A 25713-nucleotide genomic window follows, 5' to 3' on the forward strand; every position below is an offset into this window, starting at 1 on the left:
ATATTTACATTTTTTAGCTGCACTGTTTTGCATCATTTGCAGTTTTTCCTGCCAAACTCTAGGATACTGGACCAGTTCTGCAGATGGGCCTTAAGCTCATGCACATTTGTCTTACATCAAAACAACTTTCAAAAATGTGTCTTCAAATGTAAAAGCTTTGATTCACTCTTCAAACAGACATGTTTAACTGTGGCTGAGCAGTATTTGTGAGCATAGTACAGACACAAAGGAACACCAGCAGACTAATCTATTCATCGCCACTTTTTAAAAAGATTTATGAGGTGCCAGTGAAACAACTCTGTTCACAACAGTTCATTTTTGAACAGTGAACATCAGCTTTCCTGATGCTGCCGACCAAACCAATCACAATGAAGAACTTTCACCAGTGAACGAATGTACAGATGTTTCCATCAAGTGTTGATGAACCTGCGATGCCGAGGGTGAACGACAGCAAGGAGAAGTTTTAATCAAAGCCTGTGTGAACATATGCTTTAGAGTTTACCGCCATTGCTGCCCTTTGGAACGATGCAGCTCCTGATTCAGGATTTTTCTCAGTTGTATGTTCAGTTTCAGGAAAATACTGGGTTACAACTTTGTAATAGTGAAGTCACAATAAGTGATATTCCTGTTAAGAGCCTGAGTCATTTTGGACCTTCAGTGCACATATTAAACAGATATGTAGGACTGCTTACTTTCATTTGTGCAACATCTCTATAATTAGATCCCAGAGTGACACTAAAAACTAGTTAATGTATTTATTACTTAATTTAGTTTAGGTAGCATATACATGTCTGAGCTTTAAAAAGGGTCTAATCACACAAACCAAGGTGTGAAAGTGGGTGTGGATCACAATCAGCCAGGGTTTTGGGTGAGCTCATTGTGAAAACCTAGCCCCACCCTATCAGGGTGGCCCAGGGTGTGAGTGGGCGTAAGGGTGTCTGGGAAGGATCTCAGAACTGGATTATAGATGGCAGACAGTTGGTGTCGTAAACCACCGCCTCTGTTCAAAGATGGTCGCTCACAGTGGACATAGATGGCCTCTTTCACTCCTCTTTCAAACCATCTGTCCTCTCTGTCCAAAATGTGAACATTGGCATCCTCGAAAGAGTGACCTTTGACCTTTAGATGCAGATGGACTGCTGAGTCTTGTCCTGTGGAGGTGGCTCTTCTATGTTGTGCCATGTGTTTGTGAAGTGGCTGTTTGGTCTCTCCAATGTAGAGCTCTGGGCATTCCTCGCTGCACTGATGCTGCGACTGACTGAGGGCCTTCACAGACATATAGCATATACATGCAATGCATCTACCTGTGGATTAGTCTGACAGCAGTGAATGAGTCTGCTTTCACAAACAACAGCACAAGTAAATATACAGGAAATGCTGCACAGCTGGTTACAACCAGAGCTGTAAATGGGTCCCATCGATGAGCTCTCTTCATTTTCTTTTAATTTATTCATTTATTTTAAATAAAACATGATTATTTATTGATGCATTCAAGAAGTTTACATTACGTTATATGGCTTTAATAATATACCAAAGGTATACAGCTTTGATTTTGGTCATTTAGGCACAACAATCACAATTTAACATTTTATAAAAAATGATGATAAGACTATCTGTGCTTTATTTGCACGAAAGAAGATCTTTGATCATTGTAAACATACTTCCATCGTTGGAAACTCTTTCGGAGCAGACAGAAAGGTGCTGTTCGTGAGGAGGGGTCAAATTATGAGGGTGCTGTAAATAGCACAACATACTGGTTAATTAGCTCAACCACCAAGCAGTAACGCACATGTTTTGCTTTTCAGAGTGCCTCCGATGATTTAGCGGTTAACACATTCCCTTGCAAATCAAAATGTTGCAGGTTCAATTCCAGCTGAAGACAAAACTGCCTTGGAGGTTGTGTCAGGAAGGGCATCCAGCATAAAGCTGCCCAAATACACTGAAACTATGAAAGCGTCATTTTGGCAAATGAACATGTTAGTGACTGTGGATCTGTGTGGCACTCTGCAGCTGGACAGCAGAACAGGTTTAAAGTGAGAGAAGGAAGAAAATTCACACTCCCACCAGCACACTTACACCTTGGCTCAGAGATCTTCTGCAGCTTGTTTCCACCTGCTCTTCAGTCTCTGCATTGTTCCACTATAACAAAGCTCTGTGCCACCTGCTCCTCCTCTGCTGGGCCAGCGTCCTCGTCTCCAGAACCGCCTGGATCTCCTTCCCGCTGCCTCTGGGTGTCTGCTGTACTGTCGGCCGGAGGCGAGGGCTGACACTCGGCGGGCTGCTCGTTCGTCACTGTCGCGTCACACTGTTGTGGCCTCGTGTGTGTGCCGTCGTCATGACTCAGCACTGAAGCTTTTCCCATCACTGGCTTCCTGAGGCTTCTCTTCTTTGTATCTCCGTCTGTGTTTGCTTTTTTTATTCGTTTCCTCCTGTCTTTGTTTGTGTTGTCCCCTTCTTTTCTTGTTGTCTCATGTTCATTTTCCTGCACGCGCACTTGTCCCATCCACTCCACCAACCCTCTCAGCTCCTGCTCCTCCTCGTCCACGGAGCTCAGAGAGGAAAGCTCTGACTTGACCGGACTCTCATCTTGTGTCCCTGTGAAAATCATCGTGTTTCAGTTAAATGCTGGAGGCTGTTAGGGCACCCTTGGAGCAAATGACAAATTTTGTTGTATTCTGAGTGTGTGTGAGTGTGTGTTACCAGTGTTGTGCTGTGTTGGAGGCTGTGCTGTGGCTCCTGCTCTGAGTGTGATGTGGAGGGAAATGGCCTTGGGGCCACTGAGCTCATCATCCACTCTGCTTCTGTGGGTGTCGCTGCCGGTGTCCCCTGGAGCGCTTGCCCCTCCGCTGTTCCTGCCGTTACCATGTCTGCCTCTCTGACTGCCGTCCAAACTTTGCTGAGCTTTGCCGTCGTCGTTGGTAATGAGCACAGGTGCGACAGCAGTGCAGGGATTCTCAGTGCAGTCTGTCTTGGGCAGGTCAGCGGCACTCACAGCTTTAGTGCTGCTGCAGACTTTGTGGGGCTTGTCTGGAAGCAGGGGCCGGCCCCTGATGGCCAGGTCAGGGTAGGTCCTCTGCATCTCCATAATAGACGGGTCTACACTGCAGAAGTGGTAATGCTGAGGCTTAGGCTGGGGGGTTGTTACAAGCCTGGTGTCCAAGTACAGTACCTGGCAAACAGAACACGTGATTTAGTATTGTATTATTGTAGGGTTTTACCTTACAGTATAAATAACATTTAGCTCACAGGCTGGCCTCTTAATGTTCACAACACTTTAGTTTATGCTCTTCTGACTGTCAGCAAGATGTCTGAAGCACCTCAACAGTCTGCCTTCAGGGCTGAGGAGCTTCAGCTAAATGGAAGTGGTAAACGCCTTTCTGCTCTGCCTGAGCACTCAAAGCATTTTAAACAACAAGCACTTTGTGCTTTCTAACATTCCCACACGTTCACTGTGCTGCTTGTGTCTGAGATACTCACTCCTCTCTTCACTGCAGATGGCCCATTGCATCTGTCCATTTTCCAAAAATATGATATTGGATCTGAAAGCGGACTTAAACCACCGATCTTACGGTTGTCTTTTTTGTTTTTCCTGCCTTTTCTCAGGATCTGTTTCTTCCTCATCACTACACGCTGCTTTCTTATCTGGGTTAAAGGCTCCCCCTTCACGTATTCAACACGGTTGATAGCTAAAAGCTTAGTTGATATAGATATCACATGTAGTCATTATTTTAAAAAGCGTCTGTTTTTTTAATATAACATGTGATTGGCATTTTAAAAGAAAAAATTGTTCATGCCACTGAAATATCTTACATACAGACTTCCTTATTTTAGGCTTACAGTATTTTCTGCACTATAAGGCGCACTTAAAATCCTTTAATTTTCTCAGAAATCTTATGTATGAATTCTGGTTGTGCTTACTGACCTCGAACCGATTTTATGTGGTACACGGCACGCAGAAATCTGTCAAAAATATTTTAGTCAACTTTGCTAAGCTACGAAGCCGCACCGCTTGATGGATTGTTGCAGCATTACGGCTAGCCTCGCGGAGTCATCTGGGTCCTAAACTCCGTCCCTTCAGGTCCCAAAGTCAAACGAACACTGCGGCATCACTGAGCATTGAAAACTGTCTAAATTCTTTCACCTTTAATAAAATAATCAGTGTTGCTGCTTTACCAGGTGTAACTATTAAGTTTAGCATCCAGGCATCCATGAAAACAGAATTTATTACATTTAACAGAGTTGTCCCAGATGATTAAACATGCAACTATTTTGCTGGTAATACCTGAAATGAGTAAAGAAAATCAACAGCCTATTTATGCAAGATAATTCATAATTTTATTTGGGGGTTATATTGGTTGGGTCTGATTATTTGGGGGGGGGGGGGGTCATAACCCCCCTAACCCCCCTGGAAATTACGTCCCTGACTGAAGTTGGGCTAGCTGGTATATAATGATGTGCTACGTGATCGCTAGCGACACAGCTATGTTAGCATAACATAAACACAGTGAAGCTGCAGGATGAACGCTAACACTTTTCCACTCGATAAAAGTTAACGTGAAGGTTCCTGATGGTTAGAGACAAATGCAATCGTGTGGCAGGATGCTGTAAACTGACCAAACTTCAGTCAGGAGAACAACTGAGATAATCCATCCACAATACCAGGTTAGTCAATAATATACTGCAGCAACACGGGAATAGAGCAGCTGCAGGGAATTCAACATTAATGACTCAATGGTACGGAAGTGGAGGAAGCAAGAAGAATGAGTTGAGTAAAGTTTGACTTCTCTGATTTTGTTTCGCTTAATGCGCCTTATGTATGAAAACAGACCCATTCATCGACAGCGTGCCTTATAATCGGTGCGCCTTCTGGTCCGAAAAATATGGTATTTGTATGGGCCTCTAGACAGTCTAAACCTATTGCTCTACATACCACAGCAGTATGGTGGTCCAGTTTTTTTTTTCATGTGTTAGACATCAGTCCAGCAGTTTCCCAGCTGTGTTCCAGCTTCTACATGTTGTATTCATGTAACATACATAATGCTGCTGAGTTTACTGATGAAAACAGATTCAGTTTTATCTCAGGCTAAAGAACGAGTCTTTAAGAGAACTATCTGAGTTCCCTTGCCGTGCTGGAACACCACATTGTACTGCCAGAGGGTTTCCAGAGTAAGGTCAGCTTTAATAAAAGGGCTGAACACGCCATTTAAATAGGCCGGAAGGGGCAGCAGACATGGGGAGCACAGTGGTGCAGTGATTAGCACTGATGTGTCACAACTAAAGGCTCCTGGTTCAGAGCTGTGTGCAGTACGTGTTTGTGGTTTTTAATGTGCCAGTACTGTGATGCAGGTAGAGTCCTGTGTGGAGGGATAGTTGGGTGTGGTTTCTAGTCTAAAGTTTCCACAGCATGAACACTGACACACGACTGCAGTGCTGCTGAAGTTGAGCAGGAAAAACACAAAATGTAGAAACGCGATGGCGCTTAGAGCTCGACCTGAGGATGGCTGTGTGTAACTGCGTGGATTTAGCATGTTACGCACAGGACGCTGCCTCAGCCTGAGACAGGCAGACTGTGATTTACCATCAGCTCCTGAAGATGGCCTTTCTGTTGGCAAGAATGAATAGCTAATGAAGTCGCTGCCATTACAAGCAGCTTTTCCACACTTCAATCCTGTGGAGCTGAAGATATTCAATGAAGTCAAACAGGTGGAAGCAACAAACTCAACTTTAGCTCCAGTTAATGTTTGTCAGACACACATTCGGCTATTTTTACTTGCCAGTATCATGAAAACCACCAGAGAAGGGTCGGTGCGTGTGCTGAACGCTGGGAAAAGCCTAATACTGAGACCCTGCCTCGGTTGAAGAATACCTGACACTACTTATTTAAATGCTTGGCTTCAGGCTTCCCTGTGATGTGCTGGTGCATGAATGTTGAAGTGTCCCAGCACAAACAGTAACACCTGGCACCTCAGCAAGCTTCATTCATAAACAGGAAACTGAGCTGATTCTAATGTAGTTTAGTTATTAGGCTTTGTCAGTCACTGTTATATCAAATATCGTGTGGGTGCTTATTTTAAACTGCTGAGACTTGTTTTAAAGAATGCACACAGTATCATGTGTCTTCAGTCGGTCTCTTTAAAGCACTTTGTCAGGCTCTGGGAAAAGCTTCAGGTTTAGTTTCAGGAAACAGCAGCGGGGTTTGATGCAGCAGCTACCTCTTTTTTATCCACCTCCTCCTCCGTCTTCTTTTCCTCCTCGTCCTCTGTTTGTTCCGTTGCCGTCTTGTTTTCCGTGCATTCAGTCAGTTTCACAGCTCGCTCTCTTCTCTGAAGAACATCGAGCCACTCCTGTAAAGTAAGACAATCACCGTTACGTGGCGGTCATGAAACCAAACCGATCTAGCGTGACCTCTGACCTGGCGTCTGTGTCACCTGTACATCCTCTCCCAACAGCCACTGTTAGAGTGAATTGTTAAATGTTTGTCATTTTTAAGCTTACCATTTGTACATTGTTTTAACTCTGTGAAAGGAATTCTTTCTGATCTCCCCTCCCCAGATTCTCGAGGATCTGGGTGGGGGGCTGTAGTGTTTTTATCACGGACACATCCTTGTAAAGGTCTGTTTGATGTTTGGTAAAACTTCCTGCCCTTTGTATGGTTTCACTGTGTTATCTATGGCAAACCATACATTGGGTGCGGGGGAGACTACCCTCTTTATGACCAAGGATGTTCCTCCTGCTTTTATGTTTTATGACCTTTTGATCAGCAGGAGGACACACACACACACACACACACACACACACACATACATACAGTGCCTTGTCTTTGTAACCAAGGGGGGTTACGAGGGGAGGTGTTATGTAAACTATTGTTTGAAGTTTGTCAATAAAAGCCAGCGAGAGGAGGCCATCGTCGGGGTCATTCGTGATGAGCTAAGATACCGACGAGGCCTCCCTTGCGCAAGTAAATGATCGAACGCTGTTGCCTTGTTTTTCTTTCACGGGAATAAGTCCTGGATACAGCGGGGTCTGAGTTTAGACCCAACAGCCACTCCTGTGTCAGGCTGCAGCCTGATCTGTGCTGAGGCTGCTGAGGGATTTCCCATGATGCATTAATGATTTCTATCCTGCCCCCTCTTGTATTTATTGCATGCTCTTTACCTCACAGCACAAAGCACTTTGAGGTGACTGCTGCTGTGTTTGATTAAAAATCTGATTTAACTGAATTGAATAATGCTTCAACAATAATAATAATAATAATAACAATAACAATAAAAATTAATGTATTTTTGTATACTTTGTTTTTCCTTTCTCTGATTTTGCCTCTACATTATTTCTTTGCTTACATTTCTTTTAAAGCCACTTAGTGTAGGAATTCTGTATTAATTCCCAGGAGGAGATCCTGAAATGTTTAACGTGCGCAGGGGTCAGATGCAGCAAGGCAGCAAATGAAACGATGTAAGAGGCTAGCAACATTGCACTGTGGGAAACTCTTTTTTTCCATTCAATTCAGAATGAGCTCATATTTTCTCTTGATATGTTTCTATGTTCTATTATTAATAAAATATGGGTTTATGAGGTTTGCAAATCACTGGATTCTGGTTTTATCTGTATTCTACACAGCTACACAACCTTTTCAAAATTGGGTTGTATTTGGCAGCATGGAGCCATTTTGTAACAACCCGCATTCAACAGTTGTTATTCTGGGACTCATGACTTTATTCAGAGCAAAGTATGAAACATGACACTTCCTCCTCACACTGCTGAATATTAGAATGTAAATGTGCCAAAGCTGAGCAACCATGAAAAGTTACAGTCACTTAGTATTTCATGGTGACACACTGAATATGCCACGGCACCAAGGTACCACCGTTTAATCTAAACTCACAGCTTCCAAAAAAGGGAGGAAATAAAAAAGGGGGCTAATTTATGGGAAATGATCAGAGGAGCAGGGCTCTGATCCGGGAAGCAGGTTTCACTCTCAGCTCTGAGTTTGTTAACTGTGAGATGAGGAAGAGACAAAGAGTTAACCTCAACTCTGCACCAGTTACTGTGGTACTGAACCTAATTAGGAGTTTCTCCCTGACTCCGCCTTCCTGCTACAGCTGAACTGATGGACACCCCTGTTCATAAAGTCACTTTCACGGAATTTATGTTTTTACAAATGTTGAAATCTTAGTTAGATGTTAGTTATTTTCCTTTTTAACAAGTGCTTTTATAATCAATCAGCCATCAGTGTAAGCGCAGAGACAGCGCTCACATCAGGGATTTATTATAGTCTCTGTGAGTCTGTGCACAACTTGAACTTCAGTATCTTGCCCAAGGATGTTTCAGCAGGTGGACTGGAGGAGACAGGAATGGAGCCCCTGATTGTTAGATTATCTACTCTACAAGCTGAGTACAGCTGCTCAGCCCTACTAACTTACCACAGTGGCTTAAAAAAACAAAAAAACAATTGATGTGATATACTGTAACATAACTGATGAGACTATTACTAACATGAAACATGGTCATACCTGTGGTCTCAGTTGATCCTCCTGAAGTTCCAGGAAGTGGTTACATTCCACTCTGGCCAAGAGCAGCTCAAAACCAACGAGCATAGCTTTGTCTGCATTAACATCCTCACTGAGCCTGTACTCACTGAAATGCATCAAACAGAACAGAGACATAAAGTGATGAGGAGAACCACAGACGACTGGGGTGGCTGCAGCTCTGCGGGTAGAGCGGGTCATCTGCTAATCGGAAGGTTGATCCCTGTCTGCATGCCAATTATTCTTGGGCAAGATACTGCAGGTTGGGCTCTGATGCATCCATCATAGTGCAAATCTTAGATAGAAAGCACTTACAGTGGCTTGCAAAAGTATTTGGCCCCCTTGAACTTTTCCACATTTTGTCACATTACAGCCACAAACATGAATCAATTTTATTGGAATTCCACGTGAAAGACCAATACAAAGTGGTGTACATGTGAGAAGTGGAACGAAAATCACACATGATTCCAAACATTTTTTACAAATAAATAACTGCAAAGTGGGGTGTGCGTAATTATTCAGCCCCCTGAGTCAATACTTTGTAGAACCACCTTTTGCTACAATTACAGCTGCCAGTCTTTTAGGGTATGTCTCTACCAGCTTTGCACATCTACAGACTGAAATCCTTGCCCATTCTTCTTTGCAAAACAGCTCCACAACTGCCCTGTGACAGCCTCGGAGGTTGTCTAAGAGAATACTGGGAGCAACAACACCATGAAGTCCAAAGAACACACCAGACAGGTCAGGGATAAAGTTATTGAGAAATTTAAAGCAGGCTTAGGCTACAAAAAGATTTCCCAAGCCTTGAACATCCCACGGAGCACTGTTCAAGCCATCATTCAGAAATGGAAGGAGTATGGCACAACTGTAAACCTACCAAGACAAGGCCGTCCACCTAAACTCACAGGCCGAACAAGGAGAGCGCTGATCAGAAATGCAGCCAAGAGGCCCATGGTGACTCTGGACGAGCTGCAGAGATCTACAGCTCAGGTGGGGGAATCTGTCCATAGGACAACTATTAGTCGTGCACTGCACAAAGTTGGCCTTTATGGAAGAGTGGCAAGAAGAAAGCCATTGTTAACAGAAAACCATAAGAAGTCCTGTTTGCAGTTTGCCACAAGCCATGTGGGGGACACAGCAAACATGTGGAAGAAGGTGCTCTGGTCAGATGAGACCAAAATGGAACTTTTTGGCCAAAATGCAAAACGCTATGTGTGGCGGAAAACTAACACTGCACATCACTCTGAACACACCATCCCCACTGTCAAATATGGTGGTGGCAGCACCATGCTCTGGGGGTGCTTCTCTTCAGCAGGGACAGGGAAGCTGGTCAGAGTTGATGGGAAGATGGATGGAGCCAAATACAGGGCAATCTTGGAAGAAAACCTCTTGGAGTCTGAAAAAGACTTGAGACTGGGGCGGAGGTTCACCTTCCAGCAGGACAACGACCCTAAACATAAAGCCAGGGCAACAATGGAATGGTTTAAAACAAAACATATCCATGTGTTAGAATGGCCCAGTCAAAGTCCAGATCTAAATCCAATCCAGAATCTGTGGCAAGATCTGAAAACTGCTGTTCACAAACGCTGTCCATCTAATCTGACTGAGCTGGAGCTGTTTTGCAAAGAAGAATGGGCAAGGATTTCAGTCTGTAGATGTGCAAAGCTGGTAGAGACATACCCTAAAAGACTGGCAGCTGGAATTGCAGCAAAAGGTGGTTCTACAAAGTATTGACTCAGGGGGCTGAATAATTACACACACCCCACTTTGCAGTTATTTATTTGTAAAAAATGTTTGGAATCATGTATGATTTTTGTTCCACTTCTCACGTGTACACCACTTTGTATTGGTCTTTCACGTGGAATTCCAATGAAATTGATTCATGTTTGTGGCTGTAATGTGACAAAATGTGGAAAAGTTCAAGGGGGCCGAATACTTTTGCAAGCCACTGTAGGTACAGATAATGTGTAAAATCTGAACTCGGGTTTTTACTTGGTCTCAGGAACCTTTGTAAGAAAAGTGATCCTATGAAAGTCAAGTCAAAGAACCTCGGTTGACCAAGGTGTGTGCTGGAAGTTAATAAAATAATATATATAAATATCCATCCATTCGCTTCCGCTTATCCTTTTCAAGGTCGCGGGGGGCGCTGGAGCCTGTCCCAGCTGTCATATAAAAATATATTTTAAAAAAATTAAAAAAATCACACTGTCTCCACCTGCCTGCTGTGTTTTGGAGTCATTTAATCTGAGAGGTGACATATATGATATATGAACAAGCTGAGTGTCTTGAAACTTTAAGGATAAGACATGAAAACATTCTTGGGGGAATTTTTGGAATGCTTTGTATACACGTTGTGTCACCAGGTGTCGGGCTTGTTACGTGTCGACATGTGGAATTAAACTGGTAAATGAACTGGACTTTTCTATTCTGAGCCTCACTCGGTCACACATTCAGACCTGAGCACCAGTGTAATATTCACACCGCTTTGGGATCTTGTCCATTTAACCCGCTCTACCTCCTGAGCTACAGCCACCCTAAAGAGTCTACGTTTGTCCTGACAAAGAGCTGTGTAAAGCTGCGACCATTCCTTGTGGATTAACGTCTACAGTTTGTGCTGTCACTCTTGCTCTGGTTCTTACCATTGTTTGGGGTCTGTATGAGGCACATAACCAATGGAGGCCAGGACAGACTGTATGGTGGAATTGCTGAAAACTGGCTCAAGACAGTAAACAAATGGACCTGTAAATGTCTGAAAGAGATGCAGAAAACACAAACACATTTCATCTGTTAGTACACAGGCTCAGTGATTACTCAGGGTCACTTCCGTTTGGCCTGACACAGCTGTGAGCAGGTCATGATGTAAGCAGAAAAAAGATAAGCGTCACTGGGCTGTTATGTGTCCACTCACTGCTACACAAGCAGATGTTGTGACACGGTGTGGTTCAGTTGAATGACATCTGCAGTCACAGTGTAACATGTCAAACGAGTATGAAGTGTACTCCTATACAGAGCCGCTGTGCGGGAAACGCGGCGCGTCTTCTGACCTTTAGTGTCCTGATTTCCTTCTTCCAGGGCTGTAGGAACAGGTTGACGCACAGAGTTTCCAGCACTTCTGAGGCTCTGATGAAGGCGGACAGGTGTTTCCTGAAGTCGCTCTGAGCCTCACAGCGCTCAGTCACAGCCTGGTAAAAAGGGAACATTGTGAAAGTCCCGCCGATCTCCGCCTCGCTCAGTAGATACTGAGCCGCCTTCTTCAGCAGCTGAGGGTCGCGGCACGGCCCGACCTCTGCACGCTCCTCCAGGTAACACTTGACATAGTCCGCGTACACGTCCCCGCGGGAAGGAGCCGGCTCTCCTACTCCGGTACCGTCCTTCATGACCGCCACAGCGACGAGCCCCACCACCTCGGACTAACGAGGAAGTGTAGCAGCCCGACAGCACGACGAGGAAGTGAACGCGACAGCGGCTCCTCCTCACGCCGTGTACGGCACAGAGCGGCAGACTGGGAGCCACCGTGCCCGCCGACTACTGTCTCACACTACAGCTTCCCCGGAGCCAGGAACCACACGGTTTGGACTGCTGTTTCTCACTAATACACGGACTTGTTCAGTGTCGGGAGTGCCGAAGTAACGTTCAACTCATTTTCTTTATGACAAATTCATATTTCGAGCTTTTCAAACTACATCGGAAAACGTACCGGTGTGCTTTGATGTTTCCCAAATCTCAAGAAAGGCTGTGTTTTATTTTGAAAATAATCACCCGGATGTAATCATTTTCGTTTCCGGGATAACTGTGTGTTGTGCTCGTGTTGGTGGTAAGGCTGTTTCCCGGTGCCTGAAAAAGCCGCGTGTGAGTAACCGCATGGTGACGGAGTTGTGTTTTAATGCCGTCCAGCTGACATAAAGCCGGACATCCACTCTTTAAAGCACACCCTGTGAACAGGAGCGCCCTCCACCACCCTGATCGTGAGTCACGTTTTTGCAGGAGCCGTTTAGCCCACGGGACTTTTGTTTGGTCCGCTACACCTGAGTCTGTGCCTCTTTCATACGTTGGTGCTTAAAAACACACGAGTGGACGTACAGCTGTGCCCACGCTCACAGCTCTTGTTTTATAGCCGTCTTTATAGTCGTCCCTGCCTGATGAATTTTACTGTCACAGAGTCGATTCTGATCATCTGGATGTGCTGAAGAAATCATAGAGATGAGATGAAACGTTTCTCCCTCTGAAAACGGCACTTGCAGATGAACAGAAGTTACTTTCTGGGATTTCCTTTCGAGCATCGGGACATGTTTGAAGATGGTGAAGGTGCTCGGGCTGGTTTCCTGGTGTCAGGCAGTGGGAGCAAGGACATGAGGGGCAAAACTGAGAGAAATGATAACAGCAGGTCACAGTCTGTCCCAGAGCTAACACACGCTCACCTTTAGACCGTTCTGTGTACTGCTTAATGAAAAATCTGATTTCAGCTGTAAACTGTGTAGAAAATTGTCAAAATAAAGAAATTAGAGAAATGGTGCTCCCAACAAAAACCACTGAATGAATAAACCGATAATAACACTGGTGTTATTAGTGGTGCAGTGAGGAGCTGAATGGGTTTGTCTCTGGCTCTGTGAGTGTGTCAGTTTTGTTGGTTGCGTTTTTGGAAAAACAATAAGATGCATTCATGAAGACTTTGATGAAGTTAGGTATAAATGTGTTGTATCATAATTTAATACGAGGCTAGTAAAGGCGCTGTGGGGACAAAATGGTTGTAAGTTGTCACAGAAAGCTGGACACAGTGTTTTTCTGTTGTAAAACCCCAAAAGTGAGTGTAAAATGACACTGTGGTTACCATGGTTACTAAAGCTGAGGGTGTGTCCTGCAGCAGGCGCAGAGAAGGCACAGACATGAAGGGCCACGGCGGCGGGTGGCAGGACGGGCGGCTCAGACAAAGAGTTGAGCAGGTATGTGTCTCTCCTCAGTCTGCGTACCAGTGTGACCAAGACCAGTACAAAGTAATCAGATTACATATTACTGAAACCAAGCCACTAATCAATGATGTCATCATTTGTGTTGCATAAGTTCTTTGAGCATCTGCTGTGTGTGTGTGTGAGAGAGAGATAACCCTGGCACTGCTTCACACTGTGTGGCCATCATCGAGGTGTCAGAACTATTGATGTTCCATAAATATAATGTCAGCGAGTGTATTCCATGATGTTTCCTCGTGATTTTCCTTGTGTCCACCACTTTGCTCACATTAATGTTACACTCTGTTTTCAGTATCTGGCCTCCAGCAGCAGTGAATATGTGGATCTGTCAGCCATGGCCCTGGACCTTCAGAAACTGTACAGGCAAGTGATTCATTCTGGCTCAAACAAAACACTCGAGCTTGTTCCACCAAGCTGAGATTTGCACGGCTGGTTACAGTGAAGCGCCACACACTGAGATATGTGGTGGTGTAAGCGGAGAGAGCTCTCTGCCCCTGCATGTTGACTGTTCTTTGTCTGTGTTAAATCAACTCTATTTTTAATGCTTGAGTGACTGACATGGTTTTAATGCATCACACTGCAGACCTGCATCTGTGAGGTTGGCTAATATCTGAAATTTATGAGCACATTTTCACAGACAATGATAACAGTGACACATACAGTCATTGGACTTGTCAGTTTGACAAATCTGGTCCTTAGTGGGTCTTAAAGTGGGGTCAGTACTCATAAGGAGCTTGTTGGAGTTCCTTCAGCAGCAATAAGCTAAAGTAAAGGTGTTCTCCATCATTCTGTCATCATTGTGGATGAAGTTTTGTGCTCTGAGGTTTGCAGGCATGTGTTTGAAATGACCCTGTAACCTGTGTCAGACTGATGGGCAGCAGCAGCAGTAAGATCATTGCTGATGTCCTTCCACCTTGGCATTGTGTTAACACACACCTGAATGCTGCAGAGCAACAAGCTGCTGTGTTGTTATAGCTGCGTTCACACTGATCAGCTCATCAGCACCTGGCTGCTGCTGACCTTCCTCGTTCCTGTCAGAGTGTTAGGGCGTGCTTTTTTCCCGTTCGCTGCATCTGCGTTGGGCTTCATTTTTGTTAAAAAGAAAATATGACATGTGGTTCTTTATTTCATTTTCAGACTTGGTAAAGACCAGATTGTTTTTTTTATCATGCCCTGAAAACCTTACTACTGAAAGGGGTTGTACTTCCTCTTTCACATCACTGAGCTCACTAAGGAGAGCAGAACAAGGTGTACAAAGACTCTGGAAACTCTGTCTTTGGGTTGAGAAAATCAGTGAAGAAACATCTGATCATTAGTGCATTGTTTATTGTCACAGAAAGCGTGAATCAGTTTTCTTTCCTGTGTCTGGTAGTCAGTCATATTAATTAGCTTCACCACTTTTTAATTACACTTCCTTCCCCTTTACTTTTTACATGCATGAGGTGAAGGACGGCTGGGATAGAACTGAAAATGCACATAAATCTGAATCAGTGTCGGCCTTAGGCGACTCAGATTATGAGAATCAGTGCTCAGTGCTTCCACTGCTTTGGTCCTGATGATATGAATTTATTGTGTCTTTAGGATGGACTATGGCAGAAGAAACAAGACAGCGTTCAGGATCCAGGTAGAGAAAGGTAAGAGAGACGCAGCTGCAGCAACACGGTCTGTTTGGACACATCTTGATTGATATTGAACAAGAAGGATGAATTATTCCACTGTAGCAGTAGGCTGGTTAAGGATGATCACGTTAAACTGCACATTGAATTCATTTTTAATGAAAAACAGGCAGGATCATTCAGGTTTTCCATCACAGGAAGTCTTGTCATGCAGCGATATGAGAAAAGCCCAGATAACCTCTCCAGCTTGTGTGTGTCTGTTACAGCCTAATGATTGTGCACTCTGTTTGACATGTATGGCTTTTCTAGTGTATGAAGCAGTCATTAAGGATTCTGGGCTGAACGACCTGGAGAGCAAACACCTGGCTAAGAGAGCCAAGCACAGCCACCGTGACACTGGGTGAGGGCCCTCTGCTTGTTGGCGTTCTCTGCTTTCCTCCTGCTCTTTAAATGTGTAATTGATGTGCTATAAACCTGTGTTTACAGTGACGAGAGCGGTAGCAGCAGCTCAGAGGAGGCTTCTGACAGTAATGAGAACATTGTAAGCACTGATTAGTGATGGGTGAAACTAGGTGAAAGTGTGTGTGTGGATGCATGCTCAGTCATCCAGGTAAGGAAATCCCAAAAAGTTGATTCTTTTCTCTGAACAGAATTTTAACCGACTTTAGCAAGGACTGCCTAAAGCTAGTACATGAGCACGAGCAAACAGCACGATTGATGGCTGCACCTGAGATTCAGATGCAGACAAAGCAGGATTACTCCTAAAAGTCTGCAAATGAAATCTTCATTTAAGGGCTTCCCAGCAACAAAAATGCTCCAGAACGCACAGAACCAGCTGCTCAGTGAACGGGCGAGACAGATTTGACATGCTGACATTAAAAGAGATCCGACAGAGATCTTCTCAATGAGAGTACTCTTCAAAAGGTGTTTGAATTCACTGTGAAGGCTCGTCTAGCACACCAAAGTCCAGGCAAAAAGGAAGTTTAATCTACTTGTTGTGGGTCAGAAACACCAGCAAAAATACAGAGAGTGTCCTCAGCAGCAAGAAGGATGCCACAATGAGGATGTGGATGAAAAATTTGTCTAACAGACAACTCACCAAAGAGTGGAGAAAAACATTCTCGCAAAAGCTGCGAAAACTTTGTTGTGACGCCGAGGCAAACAGGAATTCAGAGCAACAACATTGCAGATGTGGAAGCAGAGCTACTGCGGACAAAAGCTTCAACTTGTCTCAGCAATGCAAAGCGCCCAGCATCCAACATCTGCATGAGGAAAGGAAGGCACTCACATCACTTAGCAATGACAACGACAGTATCATCCATCCTGTCAAGCGTAGGTGCACCAACCAGAAAGACTATCATGAGAAATACTTATGAGCCCCTGAAAGAAGACCCAGGAAGTGGCTACAGGAAGAAGGTGATAGACTGTCTGAAGCAGGTAGAACATGACGATACTGTTGACCGGACCTCATACCAGAAGCTTTATTCAGTGGAAGCTACACCAAGGCTGTATGGTTTACCAAAGACACATTAACAGGGTGCACCTGTAAGACTGACTGTCTGTAACTCTGTCACCTATAACATCTTAAAGTTTCTGGCTTCGATCCTCAACCTACTGCAGCTCTGAACACCACATCCAGAACACCCTGGATTTTATTGAGATGTCATTATGGAGGCAGAGGAAACAATAGTTCAATGGTCTTTGGTCAGTGGTCACGATTTACATGTTAATTTACAAGTTAATGATCAAGAAACTGACCTCACAGCCCGTTGTTAGTAACTGTGCGAATGTGTTGTTTATAAGGTTGGAAACCTGCCGTCAGCTGAGACTGAAGAAGTCACCTGGATGAGTGACGAAACGTTTCTCTCACTGAAAACATCCAGATGAACAGAATCAACTTCTTGGGGCAGTGTGTGTGTGTGTGTGTGTGTGTGTGTGTGTGTGTGAATGTGTGTGTGTGTGTGTGTGTGTGTGTGTGTGTGTGTGTGTGTGTGTGTGTGTGGTTTAGCACTAATTTTCTAATGACCTTTTTCTCCCTGTCACAGCCCACAAACCAAATGAACAGCTCTCTATCGTCTCTGTACCGGAAAGGGAACGCTGCTACCAGCAGTCCTCGCAGCACAGCCACTCCTCCGCCTTCAACTTCAGTGACCCTGGTTTCCAAAGGAGGCTGGTTTATTGATAGAGCTCCCGAGAAGAGCAGCACCATCATCGACCTTTGTGACGACGACCCGACTAAACAACCAGCAAATGTATGTAACTGTGGAGGACATGTCTGCACAGATGAACCATAGTAAGCGTCGTGTGATAAGCATTAAGATGTGATCTGGTTGTGCTCTTTGGTGCTTGGAATTGCATCACAGTCAGTATTGCAAGTTGTTTGGCTTCAATAAGAAAAAGTGCTGGTCGTGCTAAAAAGACGGTACACCCTGTCAGGTTGCTCTCGATGATTTCAGTCTCTGTCAGTTTCCGTCCCTCACGTCACTGTGGAGGAATTTTGAAGCACTCCGCTTCAGTCCATGAAGGTTTGCAGGCAGCAAACTATCATTTATGCACAATTCTCTTAAGGTCTCACCACAGCATTTCAATCAGGCTGAGGTCCAGCTCTGACTGGGTTCATCCCCGGCTCCCCAGTCTGGAAGTATTCTTGGTCCTCACTGAATTCTCAGTTGCACCAGTGCATTCACTGAAATGTAAAGGTTATATTGAAGTGCTTAAGTATAGAAAAAGTATGTGAATGAGGATCATACTAGAAAGTGCTTTGAGTTCTCAAATGGAGTAAAAAAGTATTACTTAGATACCATTTATCAAGGTGTGGCAGCTCTGCCATTGTACTTTGTGCTGATATGCTGTGTTTGGTTTTCTCCAAACGTGCCGCTCTTTGTTGTCCTCTGCCCAAAGGACATTGGGCCTGATTTACTAACATTCACGTGCAATTGTTCTTACACTGCGCAAAAAATTAGTTTGCATGCAAAATCACTGTTGCATTTATGAAACGTGGATTCTGGCCTATTTTGTTCTCACCATCATGTGTAAGTTAGTAAATCAGAATTGCACAAGGCCATTAGTTCTAAACAATCTCATACAGTTCGCGGGGCACTATCTCCACACCGCCCGCTCCAATTTTCCTCCTGAAGGAAACGCGTTTACCTCCAAGTGAAGCGGAGAAAGCAGTGGTGATGTTGTCAGAGAGAAGCCTTCACATGTAAGGCAAGAAACAAGGAAAAATTAAATAATATTGTCTGAGGTCCAAGGACGAAGCAAGGCACAACTTCCCAACAGGTTTCCACGGGAGTGAAGACCGTTTGGATATAGAAATGGATAAATACATACATGATTTCATAGTGACACTGAACATGGTTTCCCTGAGACAGTCACTGTGGCTCAGGGAAAAGTAAAGTGTGTGAGAAAAGGATTCAGATTAAAGGTGAGAAAATGGGTCGAGGACAAGAAGCAAGCAATCCCCCGATAGTGGCAGCAACGATGGAAGTCATTGTTAAACGGCACTGCTTCTTTTATAGTGCTTTTCTCTCTACCTGAGCACTCAAAGGGCTTTATACAACATGCCTCCTTCACTTTTTTCTTTCTGTATGGAAGTACATTCATACTCCATCAGAGAGCAATTTGGCACTAGTATCGAACCCAAGGAGACTTACAGACTGGGAGCAGCCAGAATCACTAACCTTCCCTCGGTTGTTCACATATTTGTCACACTTAAAGGTTTCAGATCACCAAATGAATGTTAATATCATAGATAACCTGAGTTACACATTTTAAATGTTTGTTTCATCCACTGAGGGAAAGACGTTATCCAAACCTACCTGACCATGTGTGGAAAAGGAATTGCCCCTAAAACCAACAGCCGGTTGTTCCACCCTTGGCTGCAAGAACTGCCATCAAGCACTGGCAGTGAGTCTTTCACGTCTCTGTGGTGAAGCTTTGACCCACTCTTCCTTGCAGAATTGTTTTAGTTCAGCCACACTGGAGCACTTTCCAGCACGAACGGCCTGTTTACGTCATGCCAAAGCATCTCAATCAGATTTAGGCCCAACTTTGTTCGTTGCTTCTTTGAGGTGCACTTGATGCTGTGTGTTGGGTTATTTTCCTGCTGCGTAACCTGAGTGCTCTTGTCAGGTCATAAACTGATGGCCTGACATTCTCCTTCAACATTTTCTGGTAGAGAGGCAAATTTATGGACTATCCAGGTCATTTGCTGCTTGAAGCAGCAAAGCAGCCCATCACACCACCACCGTGTCTGACTGCTGGTATGACGGCCTTTTTATGAAATGCTGCGTTAGTTTGATCTCATATGTAACGTGACTCAAGCTTCCAGTCTTTGTGTTGTTTTTGGTCAGCAATGGTTTTCTGGAGTCCCAGCCTTAGAAACGGCTCTGTATCCATCCTTTCCACACATGTCAGTGTTTAGTTTTCCAGCAGGTTCTTTAGATCACGACGACGTGTTTCTTTTAGTCTGCTTCATTTTTCAAATAAACGACTTGATAAGAAATCGCCTAACATGTAGTTGATTTCTTGAACATGTCTGACAGTAAGCTGAACTGTGGTTGGACACAGGTAATTCATGAGGGGGGCAATTACTTCTTCACACAGGCCACGGTAGATTTGGCTAGCTTTTTTCCCATTAAGAGATGAAGTCCACAGTTAAGTCTTTGTGTCATATTAACATTTGATGACATGAAACATGTAACTGTGACAGATATGCAAAAAGAGATGGTATTTTGATCAGTATTTATGTTCTATGTTCATGTTACATGGCCTCCTCATCTGTCACAAACAGACGGACGTGTCCATTCTGGAGGAGGACAGGTCTCGCAAGAAGTCAAAAAAAAGGACAAAGACTGCTGAAAGAAGTCCTGAAACTACTGAGACACACACGCTAAACAAGAAAGGTACCGCTTTGTGTAGTTTGTCAGTGTGATTATGTAAGCTACATTCTTGACTTTTTTGGTTTCTTTTTGCCTCCTTATAAAATCCTCACACAGCTGCTAGGCACTACCTTTAGGGCTTCAACTAATAATCGTTTTCCATTTTGAAGAATTTTTATTGTTGTTTCTTCTACTGTGTCTATACACTATGAAATTGTTTCGTACTGTACAAAATTTTCGAGTCATCCCTCATTTCTTTATATTTTGCATCCAAGAAGCCACATTGACTGCTTTAAACAGTCCTTGATCTTGTCCATGACATCAAGCCACTGAGCGACGAATCGTCCAATTAAAACAACAACCAGCCAGTGTTGTGGCTCCACATAACAAACAACTTAGCAAAGAACCAATTTTAAATTGTCTTCAGACACTTTGTTACCAGCAACCTGTCACAAATACACATCATTTGTTTGTTTCCTTTTTAAGTCAAATCTATTTTTTTAAAAAAAAGAAAAAAAGAAGCATTTTCCAACCAAAAGTGTTTTTACAAGGAGCTGTTAGCCAAAACTATGCAAACGTCAGCAGTTGCTGAGACTTTGTTTAATAGAACAAATTTACCTTCAGTAAAATGAAGGCTTTCCTTCCTGACGAGTGTCACAGACATGATGAAGACTGTCACATGAGTTGTCCAGCATCTTAGGACAATAATGAGCTTTGTGATCACAGTTGCTCCAAGACGTTAAGAACAGTAACTGACTAAACTAAATTTAGATAATAAAATATATCACGAAGATACAAAATATAACAAAATAGGCCTAATATTTACAAATATCAAAATTATAAGTGCAGTATCCCAGTATATAACACAGGTGCTCCTCTTATTAAACTGCAAAACTATATTTTCTCTGTAGAGGATGTGCAAATATTAAGGGTGTACAGCTACTGCAGTGTTTACTGTGCATTAGATGGAGCGATTGTAAAGAGAGACATCCACAGGCAGGAATAATTTGCTGTGTTTTTCACAGATGCATTTTGGGTAATCTCTGTCCCTCAGTGAGCATGCACCTCGTGCAGTGGGTGGGAGCTAAGGTACGTCTTAGACGATATCTGGCACCACTTTAAAAGGGTTCAGCTCCACCCCCACAACATTTCCAGCCTTGCGGAAAAACTTGTATGCAAACATGTTTTTGACCCCTTATTTATAATTATATAAATATGGCATGTGTTTCACTTCAGTTACAGTTTGTAAAAGTCTGTTATTATAAGTTCCACACTTCACTGCAGTGGTTGTCAGCGTCTGTTTCTTTGCAGTCATTTTCTCTATGAATGATTCTTTAGCAAAGTCACCCGAGCTGCACTATCCCACTTTGAAGTTTGAAGATGTTGGAGGAAATGAAGAGACATTAGTGGTTAGTACCATCGTCCTTGCTGCCTTGTCTGTAGCTACGTTAGCTTCTTTGATGAAAGTGCATTGCTGTAAGTAATCCAAATCCTGCACAGCACGGCTTAAATTAAAAATGTGTTGACTGCACATGAAATTGTTCAGCTAGTTTTCACTCATTTTTATAAAAAACATTGCTGCAGGAAGTGTGTAAGCTGCTCATACACATGCGACACCCAGAGGTGTACCAGCAGCTGGGAATGGTTCCTCCGAGGGGCTTTCTGCTGCATGGACCACCTGGTTGTGGAAAGACCCTGCTGGCCCAGGCTGTGGCTGGGGTGAGTGCTGGACAATTCATATATATAGAGAGATGCACCTCGGCATCCTTTCAGCCTGGTTTCATAACAGTTTTGGCAAAAAAGTGCTGCTACTTCTCTAACATGGTCTGAGTATGGGTGACGTCCATGAAGGTGTTGTGTACTTATATAAGCTGTGATTGTGTGTTTCAGGAGATGCACCTGCCCATGTTGAAGGTTTCTGCTCCAGAGCTGGTGTCTGGAGTGTCCGGGGAGTCTGAACAGAAGCTCAGGGAGCTGTTTGACCTTGCTGTGGTTAATACTGCTTTTTTTCCACTTTTACTTCCAATCGTTCCAGAAGTGTCCGGCTTGCTCCTGAGCCCACGCATTATTTTAGCAGTGTGCTGGTGATTGACAGGCGGGTAGTCAACTGTAACTGATCCTCAAAGCCGCAGCAGCACCATTTTAGTTGCTGGTTTCATGGAGCTGCAGGCTCCACAGGTTAAGACTTGTTATGGTGTCGGAGAAAGTCCTCTTTGAATGTGGTTACAGTTAAAAACATGTATAGAGATCAAGTCGATGCATGAATAAGCACGAGACCTATGGCATGACTGTAACAATATAAAGTGAATGTAATTTCTCTTGTTCCCTTGCAGAGTTCAGCTCCGTGTATCCTCTTCATAGATGAGATAGATGCCATCACCCCTAAAAGAGAGGTGGCCTCTAAAGATATGGAGAGGAGGATTGTAGCCCAGCTGCTAACCTGCATGGACGGTATGACACGTAATTCTCTTGTGGAAGTACAAGCAGACTCACAAACATAAGCACTTATCAGGCTCGTCGCACCGGAGCACTCATGTTCATTAACACGACACCTCGGGTTTCGTTAGCGCCATCACTTTTTTTTGCATTCTGCCTGACAGATCTGAATAGTCTGGCAGTTACGGCTCAGCTCCTGGTCATCGGTGCCACCAACAGACCAGACTCCCTGGACCCCGCCCTCCGCAGAGCCGGCCGCTTCGACAGAGAGATCTGCATGGGTATCCCAGATGAAGCGGCACGTCTCAGGTCAGCTACACACAACTAGGCAGACAAATTCATATTTTAGTTGTGCTTTGTGTCAACATTTCAAGTTTACCTTTTGTACTTTCTTGACTGGTAGCCAAAGGCCATCAGGGGAGGGAGTGGGTGACAAATTAAAGGAACAACACCTTCGCTACTCGAGGTTCTCTCTGTTATTGGGAAACAGAAGGGTCACTTTTGGATTCCAAGTAAAAGAAAATAGACGTGACAGAGGCAGTGTCAGGGATTTAACAGTGATGTGAACAAATCACAGGCAGCCTGATCTGTGGCTGATATTAGCTAACAACAGAGCAGGAATGTGAAGCGAGGTTTCCTTAATAAGCACGCTGCGTATGCTGACCTGTATCTTCCTGAAAAAACAGGGAAGCATACGTGCGACATCTGTGGAAAGCAGAGCAGAACTGAATCACACCACAAACTCCAGTTCTGTGGCAGCTCAGGAGGTGAAGAGGAGTGTTTATTCAAATGTCAGAAGAAAGATGAGGTGATACTGAAGGAAAGGGTCGTGATTTGAATAACATATCCATCACAGATGGCGGTGAGATGCTCAGAGGATGCTGAGTCCTAAAGCAAAGTGTTGGGCAGGTGGACGATCAGGGATTGTTGACACTTTTGGGTTTTGGCTATTTACCGCAGCAGTCTCTCGCTCGGCTCACGATTAGACAGTTTGAACATGCAACGTGTTTGTTACTCTCCCAGGATCTTGAGGACGTTGTGTCGAAAGCTGAAACTGCCAGAGGACTTTGATTACCAGCAGCTGGCCCGACTCACCCCAGGCTACGTGGGTGCTGACCTCATGGCTTTGTGCCGCGAAGCTGCCATGAGTGCTGTAAACAGGGTGCTGCTGGAAACGAGGGGGCCTCCACACAGCCAAAGCCAGACGTCTGCTAAAGAACCGTTAGCTAGCGGAGCTCCAACTTTGACAGACGTCACGTCAGAACAACAACAAGCGACCGACGCCAACCCCGTCCCTCAGGAGGAGCTGGGACAGAATCCTCAGCAGGTACGAGGAGCTCCAGGATGGTCTCAAATGTTACTCAGTACAATGATCGTTCTTAAATAATGAGGACTACAGACTTGTTGCTTGAAACAGACTTATTTGTTTTTCTTATAAGCTCTTATCAGTGTTTGTATATCAGATCTCAGTGAGAGATGCCTGCAGGTGCTGTTAAACCTGTCATTACTGCTCATGTTTAGATGACTCGGGCTAACAGAACTGCTGTTCTCAGAGCATGAACACAGATCTTTGCATGTTTTACAGAAATACTCACTTAAGAAGTTTGAACTTGACATAGATTAGAGCCAAACTGAGGCGAGTGGCGTACACAGCTATATGGCTCATATCACATACCAGACACACCTTCAGTGTGGCAGGCTATTGAAGTTCTTATCTTCACTAAATATGTTGGTGAAGTACACAGCATGTACACAGCATGTGTACGCGTCACTGCCCCGTTTCTGTTTCGTGTTTTTATGGAGTCACGAGATGCCACACTCACTCTGTTGTGCTGCATTTCGAATGCAAAACGACTCAACAAGATTTCCTGCCTCTGCGTTGCCCTGACGTGTTATGTGCTGCATCCAGCAGGGGGAGCTGTGGAGCGTGCTGTGCCTGCTGAAGAGCACAGAGACCCTATCAGAGGAGAAGCTGGCTGGCTTGTCCATTCTCATGTCAGATTTCCAGCTCTCTCTGGCTAGTGTGCAGCCCTCAGCTAAGAGGGAAGGATTTGCCACAGTGCCTGATGTCACCTGGGAAGATGTGGGAGCGCTGCAGGATGTCCGAGAGGAGCTCACCATGGCTATACTGGTAAACACATGGATTCTTAGCATTTTTAATTTCAGAATAAGCCATGACCCTTTTATTTTATTGTCTTTTATTATACTACTTTCCTCTGTTCTTTCACACGTTACCGTGTCTCTCTGACATTATCCACAGTTGCTCGATGGCTGCCTGTGTTTGAGCTGGTTCACCCTCACTCTTTTTTGATCAGTGTTAGCACGGATAACACAGCCGTGTGTGTGTGTGTGTGTGTGTGTGTGTGTGTGTGTGTGTGTGTGTGTGTGTGTGTGTGTCCGTCCTGCAGGCTCCAGTGCGTTCTCCAGAGCAGTTCAGAGCTCTGGGGCTGAGTGCTCCGTCTGGGGTGCTGCTGGCTGGACCTCCAGGATGTGGAAAAACCCTGCTAGCCAAGGTTCTCCCGCCCACCAACACATACATGAGCATCATCTGTTTTCATAGCACAGCATAGTTTTGAAAACCTGAGTGATGAATTTTAAACATGTTCAAACCAAATCGATTATCATTTATTTATTTTATATGTAACTTTAATATGATGTAAATCAGGACATTCGGTCTCTTTCTGGATGAAGTAGGATCACTGTCAGCGATCAGTATCAGTCACACGTCTCTGTGGAGATTGGACAAACACACTTAACTTAGCATAAGGCCTTTGGCTAGCTTGGCTCTGTCATGCTGCTCATTTTCTTAGCGTGTCTCACTGAATGCTTCTATTCTCTTTCCTGACAGGCCGTAGCCAACGAGTCAGGCCTCAACTTCATCTCTGTCAAAGGACCAGAGCTGCTCAACATGGTAAGTCACTGAGCTGGAGAGCATGCTGCTGTGCTGGGCTCAGCCTGTGCATTGCTGCGTTGTTTTGGAGAATCATTGCAGAGCCAAGAAACATGCCTCTGAGGGTTTGTCCTGAACCACCAGCCGCACACGCCTGCATATTATCTGCATATTATCTGCATATTATCTGCATATTTGGATTCTCTTTCATGACCTTTTCCTCATTTCTGTTGATTTCTTTATAAGCGTGCTGAATAAAAGCAAAGATTTTGGAGAAAGAAGTTATGATCACAGTAACAATGCTGTCTGTGTCGACCTCAGAACCGACTTGTACTCTGTGTTTGCAGTATGTGGGAGAGAGTGAGCGGGCTGTCAGACAGGTCTTCCAAAGAGGACGCA

General features: G+C 44.4%; 2 protein-coding genes across 5 annotated transcripts in view; one reads left to right on the forward strand and one right to left on the reverse strand.

Moving 5' to 3' along the window:
• Positions 1 to 315: 315 nt before the first annotated feature.
• On the reverse strand, positions 316 to 11902 carry si:ch211-189a15.5 (uncharacterized). The gene is made up of 6 exons (XM_063491503.1): positions 11570 to 11902; positions 11165 to 11274; positions 8511 to 8634; positions 6213 to 6344; positions 2701 to 3169; positions 316 to 2595 (listed from the first exon to the last, which is right to left on the reverse strand). The coding sequence occupies exons 1-6, from the start codon at positions 11900 to 11902 to the stop codon at positions 2120 to 2122; spliced, it is 1644 nt and encodes a 547-aa protein (XP_063347573.1). The 3' UTR covers positions 316 to 2119.
• Positions 11903 to 11989: 87 nt separating this feature from the next.
• nvl (nuclear VCP like) overlaps positions 11990 to 25713 on the forward strand; it is an 18132-nt gene continuing 4408 nt past the window's right edge. The window contains exons 1-18 of one of the 4 annotated variants that reach the window (XM_063491501.1): positions 11990 to 12094; positions 13387 to 13465; positions 13782 to 13852; positions 15071 to 15123; positions 15415 to 15505; positions 15592 to 15646; positions 17151 to 17357; positions 19901 to 20012; positions 21327 to 21397; positions 21573 to 21707; positions 21879 to 21980; positions 22322 to 22439; positions 22589 to 22733; positions 23448 to 23751; positions 24334 to 24555; positions 24833 to 24937; positions 25273 to 25335; positions 25662 to 25713. The exon at positions 25662 to 25713 is cut by the window's right edge and continues 68 nt beyond it. In XM_063491501.1, the coding sequence (XP_063347571.1) occupies positions 13409 to 13465; positions 13782 to 13852; positions 15071 to 15123; positions 15415 to 15505; positions 15592 to 15646; positions 17151 to 17357; positions 19901 to 20012; positions 21327 to 21397; positions 21573 to 21707; positions 21879 to 21980; positions 22322 to 22439; positions 22589 to 22733; positions 23448 to 23751; positions 24334 to 24555; positions 24833 to 24937; positions 25273 to 25335; positions 25662 to 25713 (1963 nt within the window). In that variant the 5' untranslated portion in view covers positions 11990 to 12094; positions 13387 to 13408. The other 3 variants (XM_063491498.1, XM_063491502.1, XM_063491499.1) reach the window with 3 other exon arrangements.

This window comes from Pelmatolapia mariae, linkage group LG13, assembly GCF_036321145.2.
Source record: "Pelmatolapia mariae isolate MD_Pm_ZW linkage group LG13, Pm_UMD_F_2, whole genome shotgun sequence".
NCBI classification, from domain to species: domain Eukaryota; kingdom Metazoa; phylum Chordata; class Actinopteri; order Cichliformes; family Cichlidae; genus Pelmatolapia; species Pelmatolapia mariae.

Excerpts from the sequence above, each read along its gene's own strand:
- si:ch211-189a15.5 (XM_063491503.1), bottom strand. The coding sequence starts at position 11,902 with ATGAAGGACGGTACCGGAGTAGGAGAGCCGGCTCCTTCCCGCGGGGAC. Across the intron at positions 11,275-11,569 it reads AGGAAATCAGGACACTAAAG|ACATTTACAGGTCCATTTGT; the intron begins GTCAGAAGACGC and ends CATCTCTTTCAG. Across the intron at positions 3,170-6,212 it reads AGGAGGTGGATAAAAAAGAG|GTACTGTACTTGGACACCAG; the intron begins GTAGCTGCTGCA and ends TCTGTTTGCCAG.